Here is a 24,952-nt window from a genome sequence, read left to right as displayed (position 1 = left end):
ATGATCATGTTACAATTAACATAAAGAACGAAAATTTTGTTCTTTTAAAAATTGTTCTTAATAGAGGGATGGCCTTAATTTCTGGTGGTCTTAAGTAGGGACTCTACTGTTATGTATTCTGCAATTTCTGACGAACGCGTTAGAATCGCCCTGAGAGCGCAATGGTCGCTGTGACATTGCCGTGAAGTCGCAGTAAGAGCGATTAAGAAAAATAATGCGCCATACACGTGGTAACGGCGATACAACAACGCTCTTATCATAACGCCGAGTGACGGCGTTTGTTTTGAGCATGCTTGAAATGCGTGCCATTGGTTAGCGTTCTGTGTGATGCCACTGCGATGCTGCAGCGATGTTTGCGATCTTACTGAGCTCACCTCGGCGTTCAGAATATTTTTAGACGCCGTGAGAACGGCGCCCTAGTGTGACAGGGGTTTCGTGTTGGGATTCACCGAATATACATTTTTTATAACGAAAGAAATCAATCCCTGTAATTTGCCCTGAACATTTAGTTATGTCACGTTTGTTATAAATGTGTAACGGAATACTGTCCCCTCCATATGAATACACCGTAAAGAAGACACAGAACATCGTGGTAAGGTTTTGGTGCTTTACTGAAATGTTCACCCAGAACATGATTATATGATTCTAGCGTTGTTTTTTGAACTAATAAAACGAAGAATTGATTAAATTATTCTACCATATTTTTAAAAAGTACATCGTTACGTGATATTCAGATGGTTTTTCCATTGTTTCAAATAAAAGGGCATAAAATTACCAGCCGACATATGACAATCATAATCTTCGGATATAAAGAAAGGAAATTTTAAGTTACGACTTATATCAACAAATCAATTGTTTTCGCTAGCGACTTATAATTAACCCAATAATCTGAAATCGGCATGCTGATAAGATTACTTCGTAGCGTCGGGAAAACATCATTAAAATTTCAAATCAAGTAGAATGATCCAGCTTTAAAGGGTATAAATCTATATCTTATGAAATATTATGATAACATTTATTAACAGTAAAATTATATTGGTTTCATTATTTTATGGTTGATTCCCGAAAAAGTTGTAACATAGAATGTCTCTGTTATTCAACACACGTGAGTAATGTACGGAAACTGAATAAAATGTTCCGGAACAAAATATTATATGGCTATTTTAAGTAGGGTTTTATACGGAAGCCCTGGATGGACATTTATTATTTAAAAATTATTACTTATTACCTATTTTTTTATAACTTCTCAAATATTACAGACTATTACTTATATTTAGTATTGAACAACGACATGGTTGGCAGGAAAACTTTGTTTACATCAAGACAATTACTGGAAAAGATGAAGGAGAACATAATTTATAGAAGGTCATATAATGCGGAAGTCCTGGAAGCAAGATTATTATTTATTACTTATTATTTATTACTTACTATGTTTAACATAGTTATCAATTATTATCTATTACTTATCATTAATAACTTACTTTTTATCAATTTACTACTTATTTCAGTCGAATATATCTTAGTAACATAATAATTTAAGAATTATTCAGTATTAACATATTTGTTGCATACACTCGTATAATCAGACTACAACATACACAGATTTTAAATGATATATTCAACTGAAATAAGTAATAAGTGATAAATATTAAGTTATAAATAATAAGTTATAAATAATAAGAAATATATTATAATTGATAATTATGTTAAACATCTTAAGTAATAAATAATAAACATTAAGTAATAAACAATTATTTTCATTCCAGGGCTTCCGTAATATATGACCTTAAACAAATGATGTTCTTACGGTTCCCCTTCATCTTTTCCGTTAATTGTATTGATGTAAACAAGAGTTTTTTCCTGCCAAACATGGCGCGTTTTAATACTCAATATAGTAATAATCTGTTAGTAATAAGTTATAAGTTATCAATAACAGGTAATAAGTTTAAAATAATAAATGTCCCTCCCGGGCTTCCGTAGTTTTATCCGTGTGCATGCACCACTCGCTGTAAGACAATATATTGCCAGTTTCATTTCATACAAACATTTTGGAAGTATTTAATTTTAAATCCAAATGATATTTTTTGCATCATATATATAATTATCAGATATCAGCTTTATACACTTTAAGGCAACACAATATAATTCACCAAAATCGAACTTTTGATAACCGTTTTCAGGTAAATGGTTTGACACAATTGAACAATTTCTCGTCTAGTGTAAAGTAGTAATCTAGATGCATGGATAATTTAACAACTATTGTAAAAATATATATAACGTTCCAACTGACGACCAACAATCACAGGCTTATTTTCATATTTATTTACATTATAAGCAGGATACTTTCCTTTAAATTTTATCTCGCCTGAGCTGGCTGAGACTGAGCTATTTGGATTGTTGCATGTCAGTTAAAATATGGGTCATTTGGTGTCAAAAACATGGCCAAATATGAACAAAAAACATTGTTATCGTTTTAGAGGCTACTGTTTTGGTCCAAATATCCTTGAAATTAGTCAGAGAGTATTTAGCTGCTTCCTAGTTAAAGTTCGAATTTTAGACATCTATGGTCAAAAATGAGGTCAAACTGCCAAAATATGTGAAAACATTTTTTGCATTCTAAAGGTTATGTTTATCCTGGAAATTTCTCAGAAATGTTGTTTTGATGATTTCTAGCTCAAGTTTAAACATGGGTCCTCCGAGGTAAAAATTTAGTTAACACTGAATAATAATGGAAAAATCTTGAAATCGCTCTAGAGTTTACATTTTTAACACAAATATTCTTGAAATTTGTCAAAAGGTTGTTTGTATGATTTCTAGCTCATATTGAATAATAAGATGACACAAAAGCCCTTTTGTTTTCTTTTATCTGTCATTTTTTGTCTTACGTGACGGAGGGGTGCTCTTTCAGTGTTGCAGAAATTGCAGTCCCTTGTGTGATCGTTAGAGGCGACTAAATAGGTTAAAAAACTGGACCTGTGCTCCACCAGTTGAGGTGGTTTGACCCCTGGTGTTTAAGTTTGTTACATCCGAGGTTAGCCAAAATCATCTTTCCCTTTTCGGCGTCATATGGTCTTACTGTGTTGCTGCGCCGTTAAACCAAACAACATCTCTGTGTGTGTGTGTGGGTGTGTGTGTGTGCACGTGTGTGCGTGAGTGTGTTATACACATTATATAGTGAACATAAAAAAAATATGTTTGTGTGTACAGATTATACAGTGAACACAAAAATCTTTACAACAAAAACCACTTAACTAAATTCAACAATCTTGCCAGGATTGTTCCTTGGAAGAAGGACTTCCAAAGTTGTTAAAAAAGAATATGAATCCATGCAGAAATCTGGTTGCCATGGCAACCAAAAGGAATTTTAAGACAAATTAAAAAGAAAATCTTCTAAAGACCCACAAGGCATAGTATACAAATAGTTTGCATAAGGCAGGTTCTGGTGTACCTCTACAAATTATTGTCCTTGGGACCAAGCCTAGACCATAGATATTTTGCATGAGACATTTCCTGGTGGACCTCTTCGAAAATTGTTCAAATTGTGATACTTGGGTCAAAATTGGCCCCGCAACGGGGTAATATGTTTTCCATATATGTCTATATAGAAAATATTAAAAGTCCTTTTTTTCGTAAAAACTACAAGGGTTAGAGCTTTAATATTTAGCATAAAACATTGTCTTGTAGGCCTCTATTAACTTTATTCAAATGATAGACCTGGGGTTAAAATCGGCCCAGACAAGTGGCTTACCAAGCCTACAACATTTTCAATTTTGCCGTGTTGGGCTTTCTTTAGGGATTCTATTAATCTCTGTTATGTTTTATTCTTATATGAATTAAGCAAAAATTGAAAAAAAAAAATCATTCAAAGCAACATTGACCAGAGCTTAGATATTACCAAGCTTAGATATACCAAGTATTTTTTACATTAAAGCCCTTGGGTCAAAATTTACTCCGCCTAAGGGGAAATGTGTTTTTTCATGTATATAAATACTGAAAATATTAAAAACTTGTTTTTTTCAAAACTACAAGGGCTAGAGCTAAGATATTTAGCAAAACACATTTTCTTATGAATCTATGTTAATGTCAAACAAACAATAATCCTGATGTCATAATTGGCTCCGCCCCGGTGGTATTGTGTTTTTCCATATAATGTATATAAGAAAAAATATTAAAAATCGTCTTTCTTCAAAATCAATATATAATTGTTTATTTCAAAACTACAAGGGCTAGACCTTAGATATTTAGCATAAAGTATTGTCTAAGGTTATCAAAATTAAAACTTTATAATCGAAATTTTGCCTGCCCCATTGCTTTTCCTCAATGTCTATTACACATGGTACATGTTATGCAATTTTTCCTAAAAAGGAATCAATAGCTTGGAGTTAGTCTAAAGGTCATGACATATGGCAAGAGAGATGTATGCTTTTCAGAGGTATTTATGAAATAACTTAAGTCATGAGTCTAGCAAAAAGGTTGATTCTTTGCAGGGATATTTCTTAAATGATTTAAGCAACACGCTATAAAAACTTATTTTAAAGTTTAATCAGCTATTTGACACAGTAAATGCCTAAAAGTTCTCTTATTTGACATGCCAAAAATATTACCTTTCCACCAAAATTCACTGTACTCTTCTACTTGCAAAGTTCAATTGCACAGAAACAAACAAAATCTACTTCAGTTTCTACTCTCTAGTGTTGTATGAATGCGGTGGCATAGCATTTTTGTAAGTTACGCTAACTAAGTCATTATTATTTTTATAGCGTTACCCAATCATTTATCACAATTTGCCTTCAACTATCTCACCTGACCTACTTGCTTGTATATGAAATTTCATTTTACAACTTTTGTAAATGAGTGATTTTGATAACATACTAAATAAGAAACAAAATATTATCTTACAGATTATTTCGTGATACGGGAAAAAAATCCTTGCTGGCCATCAGTTGTAGATCATGGACTACATTCCATTAACAGAGCGTGGAGACGAACTGCAACGCGACGAAGAACAAACAGAACCAAAACTTCACTTTATCGGGAAAGTATGATATTCGTCTTTTTTAATCTAGTAAATGTATTGTTAGAAAATCGGGCATATGGAATCTAAAAACTTTTTAAAACTTACAATATTTCTCTGTTGCTATAAAAATTCATGCCTATATTTCGGTAATTTGAGACGCAAAACGTATTGATTTGTTTTACACATACAAACCTTTTCGTTTTTGTTCATATCTGCAAACACTTATTTATCTCCAGCCGAAGGCCCAAACTGAAATTATGCAAATTTCATTGGCCATTCTTAGATAAAATGTAAGGAATAGTTCTTGTCACTCTTAGATAAAATGTAAAGGATAGTTAATAGAATTAAATGTAAAGGATAGTTCTAAAATTAAATGTTAAGAATAATTCTAAAATTAAATGTAAAGGATAATTCTTATGCTTTCTAGTTAACTTTCTCAGATATTGTAGTTCTGTTTTACCACACTAGCTCCCACAAAATATGTAACACTGGATTTAGATTTCAATAAATGTTAAAGTGAATATTTTATCTTACATCAGAACGTACTGAGTTTATTACACGCCAAACTTTAATGTATTTTGTCCAGAATTACGAGGCCACCAAAAATCCGAACTCATTAGGTACCTCAGTTATTATGTTCAATAAGTGTCTCATATATTATATGATCATTGATGTGTTCAATTGATAAAATATGTATAATTTTCATATACGAGGTATGATAAAAAAAGATCTCGGCCCGATATACTTCTAGCCACTACACAGACATTTACAAACGATTATTGAAGATTACTTACCGAGTTACACGCGGTTCTATACAGATTAAGTAACATAAAACACTTAGATCAGTAGAGGTGTGTGTTATATAGACAAAATGGAAAAGGTTGAACTCAGAGCCGTCATTAATTACCTCTGTATGAAAGGAATGTCCCCCAAGGAAATCCAAGAAGACTTCATGGATACACTTTGGAAGGAGTCCCTTTCCTATAGCTCTGTGACAAAATGGGCTGCTAAATTTTAAAGGGGCAGGGTGAGCATTAAAAATGATGAGCGGCCTGGGCGGCCAAAAAAAGGCACCAACGATGAAACTGCCGAAGCTCTGCACGTGGTCTGGTCACGTGCGACAGAAGTCAAGACCTGCGAAACATTGCTAGGGAAGTGGGTATAAGCTTTGGTTCTGTTCAGGCAATTCTGACTGATGTCAATGGCATGTCAAAGGTTTCCGTTAGACGAGTCCCAAGACAATTGACTGACGACCGGAAACGGACCAGGCTCGACATTTCAACATATCTTTCTCGCTACCAGGATGAACCTAATTTTATATATCTGATAGTAATTCAGGATGAAACATGGGTCCATTACGTCGATCCAGAATGCAGGGGGAGCACCCTTGGTCATCCCCATCGAAGAAATTCAAGAGAGTGTTATCAGCAAGGAAGATGATAGCTTCAATTTTCAAAGAACATACCGTAAACGATACGTACTATGCAGACGAATTAAGATGTCTGCGCCAAGAAATCGCGCATATAAGGAGGGGCAAACTCACTCAAGGCGCTCTGATACTGAACAACAATGCGCCAGCTCACATATCCCAAGTTGCGATGGCTGCTGCCACTGACTACGGCTTTGAAATTCTTCCCCATCCTCAATATTCTCCTGACTTGGCCCCCTCTGACTTCTACCTGTTTCCGAAACTTAAAACGAAGCTTCGTGGTAGACGTTTTGGAAGCAATGAAGGTGTCATTGAGATGGTCAATGAGTTCTTTGAGGACCAAAATAGAGAGTTCTATTTTGAAGGATTAAACAAGTTGGAGCACAGGTGCGCAAAGTGCATTGAAAAGTAAGACCATTAGTTGTGTTCTCTGACTACCGGAACTGTTTGATCAATCTTTGTGTTGTTTGCATATTACGCAAATATTTATAAATATAATTGCATATCGATATCGACTGCGTTGATGTTGGTGTTATGACTTGAGTTCACTTACCGAAACACGACAGGTTCATTTAGCAACACATCTTTGAGTGCTCCATTTTTCAACGTGAATACATCCAGTTTTGATTTATATTATCCGTAACTGCTCCAGCCCTGATGTTATGTCCGTAACTGCTCCAGCCCTGATGTTATGGCTTTAAAATAATACGAAAATAGATTCAAATATGGATCATATAAAATGTCATTTTTACAAATTATGTCACATTCTATATAACTCGACACATATTGTCCTAACACATTATGATATCTGCATGAAGGGAAGCGGGTGACTTTTGTGATACAATGTAAGTTTGATCAAATTGACATTTTCCGCTTTGTTGTTTTTTAAGCAATTTAACTACATAAATACATGTATGTAAATACTATAACATAGAGACTTAAAACAAAGTTATATATTCAAGTTAACATATTTAAAATATACAAATCGATGTTTCGGGCTAAAAACTTGTTACATGATTTTTTACACGTCAAGACATTGTAAAAGATAATGTGATTTACAAATTTTGCAATTTATTTTATCAAGGACAGAAGTATATATTCTGTAATGGTCTTGTTATACAGGCTGTCAAGATATCTAATTTTAAATATATTTCAAATAAGTTTTAACATGTTAGATATGTCTAGCATTTTCAAGATCATTGAAATGGAAATTAACGTTATGTCAATTAATATATCCTCCAGTACTTTATTTCGACGCATCTTAATTACGACGCCATTTTTGTTTTGATCTCGATTTCGTTTTGGGGTTTCCGTGTGACGTCATTCCCGCGCTTTTTTGTAAGTTAACATTTCGGTGATTTCTATCAGCGAAAATGTGGAAAGTAGGCGATTTTGACGTAATATTTTCGTACTTTTTAATAAAAACACTTAAAAATGGTGTTTTTTTCTTATTACTAATTTTGTATAATTTTGAAAGTATAGTTTTCTCAAAATTGATAAAATGACAGTCGGACCAGCCGACACCCTAACTCGCCGCTATTTTTTAAAAGCCATGAGATAGTATTATGACATGGTATGTGACCACCAAATATATAATTCACTGTGTAGGAAGGTGTACTCGTTAGCTCATTATTGTGTGACTTTATGAATGCATTTATATTAAAGTTTGTATTCTATTAAGTTCTTTTCTTGTTATGTTGCTTTATTATTAATATTATCTATGTTATTTTTTACAGATCCTGAAGTCAAGATCAGGAATTATTCACCAACTTCAATGACAACAGCTATTTATTTTTTTTTAAATGCAGAGAGACATAATTACTGCTTGTCAATATGCTGTATTGTATATCTGCTACTGGCATAAATTCAGCATTGCTGAATGGTAGTACTCCTGTGACAGATCGTACTGTTTCAGAGAGTGATTGAAGCATATGATTAAAACTATATCTCCAATCACATCTGATTTCTTCCAGAAAGGTCTGAATCTTGCCCAGTTGTTATATTTTATGATCATAAGCATATATCACATCAATTTCAATATTGTTCAATGGGCAAGACAAGAAATGATTATTTTACTTATTCACTTGCTCATACATGCAATGTTCTACAGCCCATGGATATCTATAGGTTGTTTCAGGCCTTTGAAAAACATTTCAATAGGTGCGGACATAAATTTTGAGAGACCTGTCTTGTCAGGGTCTTTCAAATAGAAATTATATTTGAAAGACCCTGGTCCTGTGGAAGGTCAATCACTAAATTACATAATGACATATGTAAGCTTGAATTCAGTGCCTATTTAAATATAAAGCACTGTTATCCAAGATTTTGCAGTCTGTTTTCAGAAAGCCTTTGAAAACCAGTCTAACTCTTCTCTTTCACTGATTAACAGCAAGAGAAATCTCAGTCAGAAGATGCAGCCAGCCAGGACCAGGATTTAAACCTTCTTTCCTGCCTGAAAATGAGCCACTCATTGAGTCTGACACTGCTCCTGTTATATCTGAAACTGTCTCTCCTGCTTCTTTTTTTCTTGTACAAAGAAACCTCACTGACATGTAAAAAGCCACCTACTAATGAAAGAAAATATTTTAGCACAATTGTGAGTGGTAGGGCAATAAAACGGATGTTATCTTTGTTGTTTTGGTGTACCTGTAATCATTGTAAAGCATGTTTGAATTTAGACTTCTCAAAAAACTGAAATCCTGATTAACTGAAATAATTGTCATCTTTTATTTATTTACTTTTGTGCTTGAAATGTTTCGTGCTGTTTACAAAATTGCTGTACACCATTCTCGCAGTGAAAAGGAAGTGTACTTTCGTTTTAGTAAGATTAAATATAGAAACCAATCAAATGCGTCGTTTCTCTGTACTCTCATATCCGCCATATTGGAAATCTATGCTTGTCATATTTTGATTATTTTTGTGTTAACGATAGTTTTTAGTTAATGAAAAACGTTGTAAAAGATGAAGAAATGAATAAATTTTTCACTGCTTAGGTAATTTGTTAGTTGTCACCTTATTTTGTTACGGTAAATAGTGATTGTTTCTTAGGTGCGTCGGAACTACGTACACCAGGATATAGCGTAGATGATTTACAGTTATGAATGAGTTATTATTTATGAAACTTAAATATTGGTAGTTGTCAATATGTATATTATGCACGTCAAGGTTCACTGCCCTAGCACCAAAATTATAAGAATTACCACCTTGATTATAGAATGTTCATGACAAAAATGTTGGTTTTGTATAATTTCTTTATTTTAAGGTATCTCCGTCAAACTTTAACACCTGTGGCTTATTATGTCCCTTTTTTCCGCGACATTATTTTTTTCATTAAAGGATTTATTCCAAACACCCACATCATACTAATGACAAGATTTATAAATCTAGCGTCCTGTTCTTTCAGATTTATATCCCCCTTAAACATACATTTCTCTTAATTTATTATATGACTTCCTTATTTCTTCATGGATTTACTTCAAATTATATACATATATATTTTTATTATCAATACCTTCATCATATGAGATTAGATTTAAAAGTCTAGCATCTGGGTTTCCATGATTATTTTCATTTTGAACTTGGAATCTATTTGATATTTTTCACTTTTCTTCTTTACTTCATATGGTATCTACTTAAGACTTAAGACAAGATAATTATTCTTTTTCATCACTCACATTGTATTTGACAACCAGATTTAAAGATTTGCCCTCTGCCTTTCTGTACGTTCGTCTGTCTGTCCGTCCCTAAAATTTGTTTCCTGAGATCACTTTTAAAGAACTGGGTACTTTTCAAACAAATTTATTTAAAATAGAGATAGCTGATAACATTATACATATTCATCTTGACTAAATTGGACCTTTGATTATATGTTGTATAAACATAATTTACTTATTTCGCCATACCACATGATTATGATGAAGACAAACTAAGAATCCAAAAGATTTAAGTTAATTGAAGTTGTCTACAACGGCATAATTAAATGGCCATGACCGTTCGGAATTTTGTTTCCATTACTTTGATTGTCTATAATAGACTGGTTTGATTTTGGGAAAATGTTCATCCTAACGGCATTTTTAGTACAAGCAGGTAGTTGGGCTTACTTACCTATTTCGAGTACGCTGAATTCATTTTTTGCTCTACCACGGCTGTATTTTTAGTCCTTGACCTTTAAAAATCAATTTCAAAATGGCCGCCATTGAATTTTTTAATTTTACTTTAATTCTCCCATGGGCGAGATATATACACATTTTGTGGCATTTTAATTTAAGGCTTTGTTAATTTTAGTCTGCTGAAGTGTGGACGAGAAGAATAGATGCAAAACAATAAAATTTATTGTGGCAGCCATCTTGGATTTCAAAATGGCGGACCATATCCTATGTTTAATACATTGTATTATAATTAAAGTAAACAAGCACAAGAAGGCATTTTACTAGGCATGTTTTCTTTTATTAGATGTGCAGTGATACTTATTAAGACTTCCAACGAAGACTTTGAAAAACATCCATTAAAACTAAAAACTTAATGGTGCAAGAATGTCACAATTGTATAATACCCTAATACAACGTAAATGAGAGTCATATTTGCGTTCACTTTTGTCATTCAGATGTTTTTTTATACTTCTAAGAATACAATGCATGTTCTTTAAATTATTGCAATGCTTTTTAAAACTATCGTCCCGAGGGGGGACCTGCTCAAATATCTGTATGTCTGTCTATCTGTTCGAGCGTCCTCTTGTGTCAGTTATGGCCCTTATGGGTATTTGCGATCACAATTTGGCTTTTAGATTAATTCGGTATACCCTCGACCTATAGGATGAATCATTGATTATGGGAGGCAAAATGCTGCTTTTGGAGTAAGAAACAAACATGAAGATAACAGACATCTTCACAAATCTTCTAGTAAGAGCTTGTCCCTTTCTGTCTGTTTTTAATCCCGTCCATATCTATTATTTTTGGAAAGATTTTAAAATAAATTGCATTAATGTGTGGCACATTGATACAATGTCATAAGAAAGACCCAGGTGTGAAGCTCAACTCCCCAAGTTAGACTTGAAAGTGCTTGAATAAAGATGTGCATTTTAGTATTCTGTCATTTAGAGATGAAATTTAAAATAGTTAAGCATAAATATACGGCCTATAACGGATTGGGAAATGATATACTTTATATTATTACCTAATCTTCAAACAGGGATACCATGAAAATTGTTTGTTTATAACTTTATTGCTTATGTCAATGTCAATTGCGCAAGAACATGTACTGAGACGTGTAATGCTTGAGAGCCAATTCAACAGTCCAAAGATCAGGATCATGTCTATCAAGAAAGGCAATTTTTTAAAAGTTCATAACTGGGGAACCCGGTCAACAATTTTTCATGCACGACCTGATATTTAAAAAAAGTCTTAGTATTTCCAAAATAGGAATTGCCATCCAGGCTAGCATTCGAAAAAAATTTTTTTTTCAAGAAATAGACGTCTTTCCTGAATAATAGAGTTAAAGTTTCTTCTTGTAAGAGAAATATTCCATATGGTGTTTATCCCATAGAAGCCTCTACATACTAGTGGCGAGCTTCGTGCATGAGGATAGTATTTCATTTGCTTATATGTACCCGACAAGAACATGGTCGGTGAGGCCCCTGTGTTATGACTTTTTTCGTCTATTTTGTTATCATGTGATATTAAATTATCTGTTTTGATTGGCCTAGAGCAGGCGGAGTTCGGGTAAAATTATTTAAATCTTGTTAATTGTATATGCCGCCGTCCTGGAACGAAAATAACTTTGCGCACATGTAAAACCCTGATGATGATGTAAATCAAAGACCAAAATCATACTTTCCTTTCGAACAAAGTATTTCCTTAAAGTCTCTAAAAGGTCTGGTTAACGATTTTATCATTCATGGATGAATTAAAAATCATTTTGGGATAAATATGGCGCCTCTTTATAAGACGACATGTAGCGGACAAAAGTTCCAAGGTCACATTTGTATTTCAAAAGTCATGATATGAGAGTGCATTTGTGGCCATGTCCAGTCAATATATGTGTTATTCAGCGGGAGCTAAGAATAAATACGTGGTACTTTGAAAAAATATGTCTTGAGTGAGAAAAGAATTATCGCATAAAGTAAGATTTCAGACATTAAAGGTCATATTTCATTTCATATAAATATTTTGAAGGTCATGTCCGGTCATGAATTCTGTCATTAAATAGATGGATGGATATTGGCGTAACTAGGCATAAATTTGTGGCACATTAGGACTACTTGTAATGCCTAAACACTAGGTTGATAGCTAGATTGGTCAGTTTAGAACATTGATTGTTGTGTCTATATCTTTGTCATTTATTCATGGATGCTTTTTAAAATAATAAGAAGTACTGGTGATATAAATAAATGCTTCTTAATGTTTCTAATGTTTGTAAAACTTGTAAGACTACAGTGACCATGCCTTCAATGTAAAAAATGGGAAAGAAGATTAACAAAGAAATGTGGCATTCAATAAACGCAGCCCCAACACGACCCAGCAACAAAGGTAATGGATCCTTAACTGAGCCGAGCTTCGGAGACATTTCAAGTGGCACGCCCTTGTTTATCTTTGTTTTACATAATTGTCGGGTTAGTCCAAAAATAGTTGGTACAAATTTTAGTGACTAACATTACACTAAGAAATACCAAAGTAATTTTATGGGGTGATAGTTGAAAAAATATGAGATAAAATGATATTAAAAATATGTTATATCATAATGGAATAGGATACTCTTCAATTTCTTAAAAGATAGCCAAGAACAAAATAAGTATGAAGATTTGAATATATCTTAGTTACTTGAATGATTTTAAAACATGAGATTGAATAAGGTGCAGCGTCCTTGGTCCCTGCAAAGTGGCATGCTTATAATGTAGACGTTGATATTAACTAAGACAATAAATAAATACCAATGAATTAAGACAAAACGCAAAAAAAATCGTATCTTCAGTTAAGTAAATAAAATTTAAAGACATAGGCTTCGACGGCATATATTTTACATAATTTAGCAGCAAAAAATCAAAATGCTCTATCAAGTCATTCTGTGTTAATAAAAAAGTGTAAAAAGCAGTGAATCGTCAATATATTAATTGCAGAATTGGTATCAATTAACTGTCTAATCTTCTATGCATGTACTATCATCAAATACCCCCGGTAGACCTATAGTGTTTTACTCTATATTATTCATTAACCGTAAGACAGTGCAAGCTCGTAGACTGTTTATGGTTCATGTTTGCGAGACTTTTTTCAAGGGGAAAGATAATAAAGATTAAAATGACTTTACCATTTATTTGAGTTTATTTCAATTAATAAATAGATGATCTGTTTTTAACCATGTCTAGGCATGTTTAAAGTTTGATTGATAAATACGACCCTTTATAAAGTAGTTATATGAATACAACAATAAAAAGTATCGTATAAAATCTGCGGATTTTTCTAAATTCCACATCTCACAATTTCCCCCTTTGTTATATGAATTTTGCGTAGGCCGGTGCTAGGGTGCTTGGACGGTACTTTGCAATTTCCAGTAACGTCCATGTACAGGCTCAATCAAATCGAGCCTAAAACGTTTTCAATTTTGCCGTTTTGATCGCTGTTTTGGGAATCTGTTGTTGTTTTTTTCTATTTGAAATCGGGTCGTACAAAAGATATTGTTGCAAAGACATGCGGGCTCAAAGACATAGTCGCTGACCTGTGAAAATGACAGGCAATTTTTAAAATATTCACATACTGACCTTGACTCTTGGCATTTAAATTATAAAATGATCTTGTGTCCATAAAGGTTTTACACAAATGCTATTCTATCAAAATAAAGATTACTTAAACCTCTAATTGTAAATTAAAATGATTGTGCAGGTTTTATGTAAGGCATTTTGGATCTCAGATACCTGGTATAGATTAATTGTCCAAAACAAATGACCTGTAATAGTTTGAAGTAATGATTAAATTAAAGTGTGCAATATACGTACACAGTGTGTACAATTCGACATGACATTACTTATATTTATTAAAAAGGTGTCCATTTTGAAATCAAAGATGGCCGGCATAGCAGTCAATGTGTAAAGCATGTATAATTATCAGCCAATCATTCCTTAAAGTAATTTCAACTTAATTCCATGTAGATTATCGGAAATACGATACGATATGATATGTACCAGAAAAAATAATTTTTTAAGTAGATGGTAAAGGACAATGGCGGCCATTTTGATTTGACCTTTTGAAGGTCAAGGACTTCAAGTACAGCCGTGGTAGAGCAAAAAATGGATTCAGCGTACCCGAATTATGTAAAAACGATTGACTACCTGCTTGTACTAAAAAATGCCGTAAGACTCTTAACGGAGGGTCTTTTCTGAAAATCAAACCCGTCTATAATTAATAACATTATACAAAGTTACATGATAAATATGTAAAGAATAGTAAAGTCATTTGAAAGAAGTTCAAAAACATTTGGAGTCATTAAACTTGAAAAATAAGCTTAGGCATTATTGCCTCTGTAAAGTTAGTTGACTCTTACTGTATATGCTTTTCCTACGTATGTACTTTAATTTTTCTAATGTACTTAAAACTATAATGACACGCTTATATTCTGCAATTCGACCCCAATCAACAGTCTTTCATATTTGATCGTCTATAATGTTTCGCTGTTATGAAATATGTTTCTCAGGTCGTAATATAAAACACAATTTAATACAAAATGATATATCTTTAAATGTATCGCTTGAAATAAATTCAAGCATTTACTGGAGTGTTCTTTTCCATGTGCCACTTTCAATGAAGACTTATGTGATGAACACAATTTAAAGAAATAGCTAAAATCTGTTGTGAAAAAAATCTTTATTGGTTGAAAATATTTTTATCATACAAAGTTTTAAGGAAATTATATAATTTACCAGGCCAGATTTTAAAAAAAATCAAATGTAAAGTCACCCAAACAAAACGAAAAAGTCACACCAAAGAAAATTCTTTTCACTTTTGATTATTTTTTCTCAACTTGATTCATTTTGGTTGAAAAGTATAATTTCAAGGAAATGGAAGACCTTTCTTACAAATCTAAATGAGCATTGCTGCTCAAATTGTCTGTCTTGATTATTTCTACATCAAATTTGAACATAGTCATTCTTGTTACAACTCCATGAAACTGAGATATCTTTAAGAAACAAATACTTACTACCACATGGTCAAATGTTTGATTTGATAGAGTAAGAAAACCTTTTGAATTATTGGTTGAAGTGTCTCAAAAACTAGATCAAATTGTTAAATCAAAGAAAATCTCTTAACAAACTTAATACCGCGTTTTAACGTCAAATTGTACAATAGTTATATTAAACATTTAATTAATTATACATTTTCTTTTATTTTTCGTCGTCAATAACTTTCATTGGCTGTAGAATAGTAATTGCCTATAGAACATGCGATTTGAATGAGCATTTTTGATTTATGTATATATGTGATGTGTTTTATTGTTGCGTAATTAAAAAGTAGAAATCATCGCATGTCCGCTGTATATAATGAAAAACAAAACAAACCGGACATTGTATTTTTTGTAGAATGCTATTCTGTAGAGAACCCTGGGAATTTAATGAATATTAATAGCATGTTAAGTTTAGTTTTTGTATCTCAACCTAAGCAGTATTTACCGCTTTCTCGTTAATTATAAGTTTATTGTCTTACAGTCATATGTTTGTCACAAAGGAGGATTCAAACACGAACACTTGAGTAAGGCTGATTATTTTAGTTGCAACGGGTAGGTACCTATACTGCAAGGTACAGTTTATATCATAAATGCACAACAAAATTAAACCATTTAATTGTCTATGCTAGGAACAGTTTATAGTACATTTGTTGACACGTTGACAAAAAAAGAAAATGAAAAATGATAAGTTTTTGCCATTGAAATTATCAAAATGCACCAAATAATTTAAAAATTGAATCCCTTCGGACAAAAGATAATTATGTTATCGTCTTTGATTGTACTTAAAGTATTTGACCTGTCGTCATTAGTACGTGATTTGTTTGTATTACTGCTAAATATTGGCCAACTGATTTTTTTCAAAGTGAACTACTGCGCAATGTAAAGGAATGTACTGGACATAATTCTAATCAGATTTATTCCGGAAAAGCATGAAATTTGATAATAACAACGAGAGGTCTTTAGCATTACAGTATCAACAATTTCAAATTTTAATTTACTGCATATGTTCAGCGTTTAACAAAAAAAAAAGAATAAAGACAAAGATTACGATTAACATTCAAATTGCATATAATATTCTTTTATTGGTTTTTAAACCGTTGGAGTATACATCTGAATAAGAATTTTCAAATCGATTAAACGATTTTCAACAACACGAGATCCAGTTTTTGATTATTATTGAGTAGAATAATAATTATTTAGTAGAAATAATATTGAAAGTGTTTTCTTCTTAAAAAGATCTTGTAAACATAAATACAAAACATAACAATAACGTTTAAGTATGATAAGCCGTCGTATATGCATGTATCTTAACAGGGAGGACATGAAAACAAAGCAAAAAGAAGAGCATGAAAAGAACTTGAAAGACAAGGATTTACAAATAGCAGCTGAAAAAACAAAAGAGGAAGAAACAAGAGCGAAAGCTGAAAGAGATCTGGAAGAGCAACGCAGAAAAGAAGAACAGGATGAAAGAGAAAAAGAGCTTCAAGATCGTAGGGAACAATGCGAAAGGTAGGAAACCTATACGACAAGGTACAAATTATATCATAAATGCTAAAAAAACTAAATTATTGCTTACGAACAGAAAATCTTACATTTGTTGACACGTTGACAAAACGGAAAAGTATGAAATGACAAGTTGTTGCAGATAAAATTAACAAAATGCATCACAAAATTTCAAAATTGATCCCTTCGGACAAAAGATAATTATGTTATCGTCTTTGATTGTACTTAAAGTCTGTGACCTGTCGTCATTAGTACGTGATGTGTTTGTATTACTGCTTAATATTGGCCAACTGATTTTTTTCAAAGTGAACTACTGCGCAATGTAAAGGAATGTACTGGACATAATTCTAATTAGATTTATTACGGAAAAGCATGACATTTGATAATAACAACGAGAAGTCTTTAGCATTACAGTATCGACAATTTCAAATTTTAATTTACGACATAATTATGTTCAGCGTTTAACAAAAAAAGATTAAAATAAAGACAAAGATTACGAAGTTGTTATCTTTTAAAACGATATTGTAAACATAAATACAAAACATTTCAATAACGTTTAAGTATGATAAACCGTCGTATATGCATGTGTCTTAATAGGGAAGATATGAAAACAAAGCGGGATCAAGAGCATGAAAAGTACTTGAAAGACAAGGATTTACAAGTAGCAGCTGAAAAAATAAAATTAGCAAGAGCTGAAAGAGATCTGGTAGAGCAATGGCGACAAGCAAAACAGGATGACAACGATAAGATTTTACGAATCAAGGAGTTGGAGCTTCAAACTGGTAGGGAACAATGCATCAGGTAGGAAACCTATACGGCAAGGTACAATTTATATCATAAATGCTCAAAATACTAAATCATTTTTACGAACAGATTATCTTACATTTGTTGACACGTTGACAAAACGGGAAAGTATAAAATGACAAGTTGTTGCAGATGAAATTAACAAAATGCACCACAACATTTTAAAATTCATCCCTTCGGACAAAAGATAATTATGTTATCGTCTTTGTTTGTTCTAAACGTCTGTGACTATCGTTATCAGTACGTGATATGTTTGTATTACTACTACAAATTGGCCAGTTGAATTTTTAATGAAACGGGGAATAGCAAGTGAACTAAATGCGAAATGTAAAGGAATTTACTGAATATAATTCTACTTAATTTCATTCCGGAAAAAAAGCATAAATTTTTATCATCAGCATAATAGTATCAACGATTACACACATTTATTTACAATATATGTCCAGCTTTGAACAACAAAAAATCAGTATAAAGAAGAAAGGTTATGATGAACATTCAAATTTCATATTAAATTATTTTATTCGTTTTTTTAAACCGCTTTGAGTATACATCTGATATTTTTTAATGATTAAACGATTTTTAACAACACGGGATTCAGTTTTTTTATCATTTTGTAGAATATTATTATTGAGTAGAAAAAATATTGTTTTGCAATAAGATCAAAAATAAAATAAAAATCTTTTAAAAAGATATAGTAAAAATATATCGTTAAATATTAAACATTTCAATAACTATTAAGTATAATATTACTGAAGACTGAAAACCAGTCGTATATACATTTATCTTAACAGGGATGACATGAAAACAAAGCGGGATGAAGAGCATGAAAAGTACTTAAAGTACTTGAAAGACAAGGATTTAGAAATAGCAGCCGAAAAAAGAAAAACGGAAGAAAAAAGAGCAAAAGCTGAAATAGATCTGGTAGAGCAACGCAGACAAGCAACACTTGATATCAACGATAAGATTTTAAAAATCAAGGAGAAAGAGCTTCAAGTTGGTATGCAACAAAAGATAAATGAAGAAAGAAGGTCTAGTAACGAAAGACAAGCCATGAAAATGAAACACGATCACGAAATCAAATTGAAAAAGCTTGAAATGGAACAACAAGCCAAATCTGCTAAATTGGAGGAGAGAAAGATTAGAGTTGAGGAAAACAAAGCAAATAATATGAAAGATCTGCTTGCCATCTTAAAACACAAAAACCAAAGGTGATAAACATACTTTGTAATATTCCGGTAGTCTATATGATTATGCCATGATATGACCTTTCTCACTCTCAATCAGCTTAATTGAAATATGTCGTTGCATTGACGAAGTGTATTAGCAATTATTCAAAATATAGTACGTGTACCGAACGACAGCTTTAAAGTATTAACTGCATTGCCATTTATTTCAAAACTGATTTCCAATTTATAAAAAAATGTTATTAATACAGTAATACACTAAAGACTTTTCATTGGAAGACTGCTCTATGTGGGATTTACTATAACAAACTTAATTCATCATGAAACTGTGCTTTTTACTTTTATACCTTTGACACAGACCACATAATAAAATCATGGTATTTTAATGTTGCTGCTGTTGAATATTTGTTCCCTCTTTCCAGCACTGAGGTACAGCAAGAAGCCTGTATCACGGTGCATATCCATATCGGTACCCTCTTTGCGAAATCTGCTCAAACGGTACCCTCTTTGAACATGCACAGGTCATTCTCTGCTAAAAACAAACCAGCGATGGATAACAATCCAGTAAAATTTCATTGTAATAAGGAAAGGAGGTATGTCATGTAGAAAAGATGTATACCACGGAACACAAGAATGTTTTATTTATGTGCTGATTTGTCATGTGCCCGATTTTCATGTACTGCAACTTCACAATAAGCTACAAAAAATCAACATGTCTTTCCTCGCCCATCACCTCGACATATTTTTCGGGCTAAAATGAACCTGTGGCTGGATTATATATGCATCATACATATTTAATATGTTCATATACATATCATCTTCGGACAAATGGCAGTATATTGTCAAAAATAAATGAAAAATTCATAAAAACACCCTACTTTCGGTTTTGCAGCGGCATGGGCTACCTCTCTTCATTTGAATTTTTATATCACAGGTACCCTCTCATTTTTTTACACATATGTACCCTCAAAACACGACATTTGCTTTTATTTGCGTTAATCGCCGAGTATGTAATATTTCTTACTTTTATGTAAATATTACATACTCGGCGATTAACGCAAATAAAAGCATATGTCGTGCTTTGAGGGTACATATGTGTTAAAAAATGAGAGGGTACCTGTGATATAAAAAATCAAATGAATAGGCTCAATCAATTTTACCATGAAAGACGTTAAAAAGGTTCTTTATTTCTCTCTAATAATATTTCTTACTTTTATGTAAATATTACATACTCGGCGATTATAAAACAAGTGTGTGTTTGTTTGTGTGTATATATGCGTGCGTGTGCATGAAACCGCGTGCGTGCGTGTGTGTGCGTTCGTGCGTGTGTCTGTGTGTGTAGGCGCGTTATTTTTCCAAATAATTATCTAAATTTAACTATCGGGAAACATATTCAAATTAGTTATTACCAATACAGATATGTTTGAAGGTGCAGATTACGCATTTTGTTTTCTGTTATACAGTTCTTTATAACTTACAAGTAATTAGTAGTATTTCTGAACATCTGCCCGAAAGCTTTGAATACATTTTTACCTCCGAAAAATTGACAATCTGGGATTGTCTAGTAAAATTATGCCTTAAAATATAATTCAATTAAGCATTTTTAAATGCTTGATAACAGTCCTGCAAATAATTGCAAGCTTAAGAATTGTTTCAGATTTTCAAGTATTTTGCTTCTCATGAGTATTAGCCATATTCGTTTACTTTAAGTTTGACGTTTTGGTAGTTGATGGTTTTATAATATGATGCCAGATTGTACGAACTGTTCTACTCCTATTTACGGAATATGTATAATACACGGATTTGTATTTATTTTGCGAATAATACGAAAGAAGTGTATTAATTGTCGCCTTCGATTTTTAACCGCTCTCACCCTCCAGTTTTCAGCACTTAAGTACACCATTAGAGCCTATGTAAAACGTATGAGAAAAAAAACAATGATGCATGTAAATTTAAAATGAGATTTATTGTGCATAATCAAATGTTATCTGCATATAATATTTATGTTATGTTATTTATTTTACAGTACTAACCATGAGTCCACATTATACGAGAGATCGCAGATATCGCTACTTTCTGTTCGACAGTATGTCTGATTTTGATTTTTTGTCATATTTTGTCAACCTTTTTCTGGAAAAAATGTGAATGTCAATGTTTTTGTTAGATGATTTGCATAAAAATCTTGGTAAACTGTTATGGATTCAAAAAATATGGTTCTGTACATTTGACATTTTAAAAAATGTTTTTTTTTCCTTTCAGGAACCTTGATGAGTGGATGTAAGTACAGATAATGACGAAGTTCCATCGGCGATCAACAGATATTTGTTAACTAGAACAGAATAATTCGGAAGATTTGTATCAAAGGTATATGACACTAACATATAAAAAAGTATTTAAATGTTAAGTAGCAAAAAAGTGTAAATATTTAAACATGGACATTTCTAAGATGAACTGATAAGGTATTGCCTGCAATAGCAGAATATCTATTATTTACTCTCTAAAAGGACTTGTGTGCAACAGAATGTATGTATGTTTAGTATAACAAGCTATTTTTGGACGAATTGTGGTTTCTTATTATCTTTTAGATATTTCTGAGAATAAAAACCCACTTTGCTAAAAGTTTAAACAAAGTGATATTTCTATTTTTCACACTTATAAAATGTAATCAATGATCTTTAAGATTTGGCCCGCTTATTGTTGAATTATAAGCCGTAGTTGGCTTTTAGACACGATTCTATTTCCCGAGTTCAAACAATACGTAACAAATGCATATTTTACTTGGCCCATACTCGTTATCATTTTCCGAATCCAAAACGTCAATAATTAAAATCCAAATTGTTCTTTATCTTGCCTCACTATCAGTTTGTGAGTCCAAAATGTTCATACCAAACCCATATTGTATTCGATGTAATTTGTCTTTAACATAATACAAAAAAAACTTTTATTTTTATTGTTTTCCATTGGTAATGTTGTTGTTTTTTCTCACAAAGACTCGGATGGTGTGAAAACATTTCATTATATATTGTTGAGTACAAATTGTACTGTATTGCGATAAAGTGGTTGTGGCGAATAAGGTACTCAAAAAGCAATGCACAATAACCTTATATTTTATATTTATGATAAAGAGAAATAAAAAAATCCTTAGAACGGCATAAATGGTTAAATTGATTGAGTCTATTCATGGATGGTACTGTAAAATGAATAAACCGTCAGTGCCCCCTAGCACCGGCTTAAGAAGAATTCAACATCTACGATGAAATGTTCAATCGGTTCAATACAAGAAAATCAAAATATAATACATTTGAAATTGTTTTCAATGCTTTGCTCATTAATTCATAATGCAATTATTTCAATCGATTTATTATTTTCACCCGACACATCGCTAATTCGTACAGTTGGTGCAGCCGGTATTTTTTGTGTTAAGTTGCAATCAAAATTACGGCGCAAAATATCCAAGGAGTGTACATGGTTAAAATGCCTTTTTACTTAATGTTTTAAACAGTTTACTTTATTACTTATTAACACATCAACATTATAAAGAATCATCAACAAAACCGTCCATAAACAGGCTCAATCAAACCGAGAACATTATGGATTCTGTTTTATGTATTTTGTTAAACACATTTAACCAAGTTCTCACACATAATCAAAACTATAATCAGATAAAAAAATTAGTTCAAATTTGGCAACCTTTTTCTTTCCCGGTAAACAATTATTGCATTTTAGTATTTTCTACAAAGTAATTGATAACTATTCTTCGTTTACTTTTTTAATTACTTATTTATGCCCATATTTCAATTCAGACGCTTACCAACAAATGGATCTTATAACTAATTCAAATCGCTTTTAATGACGTTTGAAACAATTGATAGGCAAAACAATTCAGGCTTCCAACGCTTACCAAAAAGAAATTCCTGGTGTACATTAAATTACTTGGATGTTTAATTGAAAATCCTTCCTTAAATAATTTAAATTTTATGTTTACTACCGATGTAAAAATTGTTGCCTTATGAATCACCATTATTTCAAAACTTCGCAGCATTTGTTATTAAACCCATAATTGACAATAAAAGTTTAAAAAAAAATCATTTAATGATTATTATAGAAGGTGTTTTGTCGACCACCTAAAATTATTATTTTAAATTGATATTGTAAACAACAACACATACAAGATCTTAATATCTTTGTTGATGTTTGGAAGCGAATGAGAAATGTTAAACCAACTTTAAAAAGGTATAAAGTAGTATGTTTATATCTTGCACATGAATATATTATTGTTAACATGTCAAAATTATAAATACTTGAGGTTCTTTAATATGTAATACTTAAATAGAAACTCGAAGGTTTTTTATATGTTATAGGAGTATGTGTATCAAATTCTAACGCTTTGTCGTGTTTGCTTTGATTATTGTTTGCTTGTTTGTAATTTTTTCTGACATATTTGAAATCGTATGATACCTAAATCTGATATGATAGCTTATAGAATTTTTTGAAATATATTTACAATAGTCAAACATTTAATCAAAGATAAAGTTACATTTTGTTTTCAATCAATAGAGTTGTCAATATTAATAAGCCTTCAGAAACTCTTCTATCAAGAAATTTACTTTAATAGGACATCTCAATATACGTATTAATTTCCCCTTATGCTAAATATGTTTGTATATACATTTAACTATATAGCTTTTTATCGGCATAGTTTTGTTATTTGCTTATTTCTTGATATCATAATCTAGAGGGTTTAAATATATATATTATTGTTTAAGCACGAATGATATGCGCTTGTTATTATTTTGTATATATTCTAATTTTATGTGATCTTTTAACCATTCAGCCCATCGCTCTTTACACTTGTAAAATTATAATACAAATTAAAACAACATAATATTTAATAACACATCATGCTATCTATAAAAATATTAAGGCATATAGCAACTGAAATACAAGATTCAAATGCTGTTTAAATTAAAAAGAGCTTATCAATAATTGATTTTCATTTTATACCAAACATTAACAACTAAACCGTATTGATAATAATTCTATTAAAACCACGCCATTGGATTTATTGAATTTTAACACTTAAAATATATGTGACAAGTATTCTAAAATAAAATGTAATCCTGTAATGTTTTGTTGTTTTTGTTAGCAGACCTGAGTGCAACTCTTAACCCGCCTATGCACGTCCTCTGTCTCCGTTGTTAATTTGTTTAAACGCCATTTCCTAAACCAATATTAATGAAACTAAACAAGAATGATCCTTGTTTGGACCCTCCAAAAATTTGCTTAGATGGATAAAGTCTGATGAAAAAGATGGCCGACAGTGCTAAAAAATGGAAAGAATGTGTTAAATGACTAACTGTTATCATTTCCTCTAACGCTTAATACAGAAATGATCATTAGGTAGTCCTTCACAACGAATTGCTAAAAATGATATTGTCTGATTTATTTGAGGAAAACACTAATAATCTATGTGACGAGTATTCTTAAATAAAATGCAACTGTAATGTTTCGTGTCCATCGTTTGGCGTTTGTCTACAATCATTTATATATTTCCTTAAACCCCTACACCAATGGTGATGAAATTATACAGGATTGATCCTTGGATGGTCTCCTCCAAAATTGCTTAAATTGATCCGGTCTTCTGGACAAGATGGCCACCAGAGCTAAAAATAGAAAAAATCTATAAAGATATCTTTTCCTTAACTGTCTGTTAGATTTTAATGAAGGAATGATCCTTAAATATGCGTTTATAAAAAAGCTCAAATGTTTCCGGATTGTTAAATTAGATGGCCGCCAGTGCTTAAAGTA

General features: G+C 31.8%; 2 protein-coding genes across 2 annotated transcripts; both read left to right on the top strand.

Moving 5' to 3' along the window:
• The first annotated feature begins 4,880 nt into the window (after nt 1-4,880).
• LOC132750784 (uncharacterized) lies at nt 4,881-17,342 on the top strand. The gene is made up of 3 exons (XM_060740826.1): nt 4,881-5,039; nt 16,135-16,205; nt 16,968-17,342. Exons 1-3 carry the CDS (start codon nt 4,953-4,955, stop codon nt 17,164-17,166), a joined length of 357 nt encoding a protein of 118 aa, XP_060596809.1. The 5' UTR covers nt 4,881-4,952; the 3' UTR covers nt 17,167-17,342.
• Nucleotides 17,343-17,754: 412 nt separating this feature from the next.
• LOC132750782 (uncharacterized) lies at nt 17,755-19,190 on the top strand. Its single transcript, XM_060740825.1, has 2 exons — nt 17,755-17,957; nt 18,752-19,190. The coding sequence occupies exons 1-2, from the start codon at nt 17,761-17,763 to the stop codon at nt 19,170-19,172; spliced, it is 618 nt and encodes a 205-aa protein (XP_060596808.1). The 5' UTR covers nt 17,755-17,760; the 3' UTR covers nt 19,173-19,190.
• Nucleotides 19,191-24,952: the final 5,762 nt, after the last annotated feature.

This window comes from Ruditapes philippinarum, unplaced genomic scaffold (assembly GCF_026571515.1).
Source record: "Ruditapes philippinarum isolate M1 unplaced genomic scaffold, ASM2657151v2 ctg5149_1_1_1_1, whole genome shotgun sequence".
In the NCBI taxonomy this organism is placed as follows: Eukaryota; Metazoa; Mollusca; class Bivalvia; order Venerida; family Veneridae; genus Ruditapes; species Ruditapes philippinarum.
The sequence above is the reverse complement of the archived record's forward strand: the minus strand, read 5'-3'. Positions and strand labels throughout refer to the sequence as shown.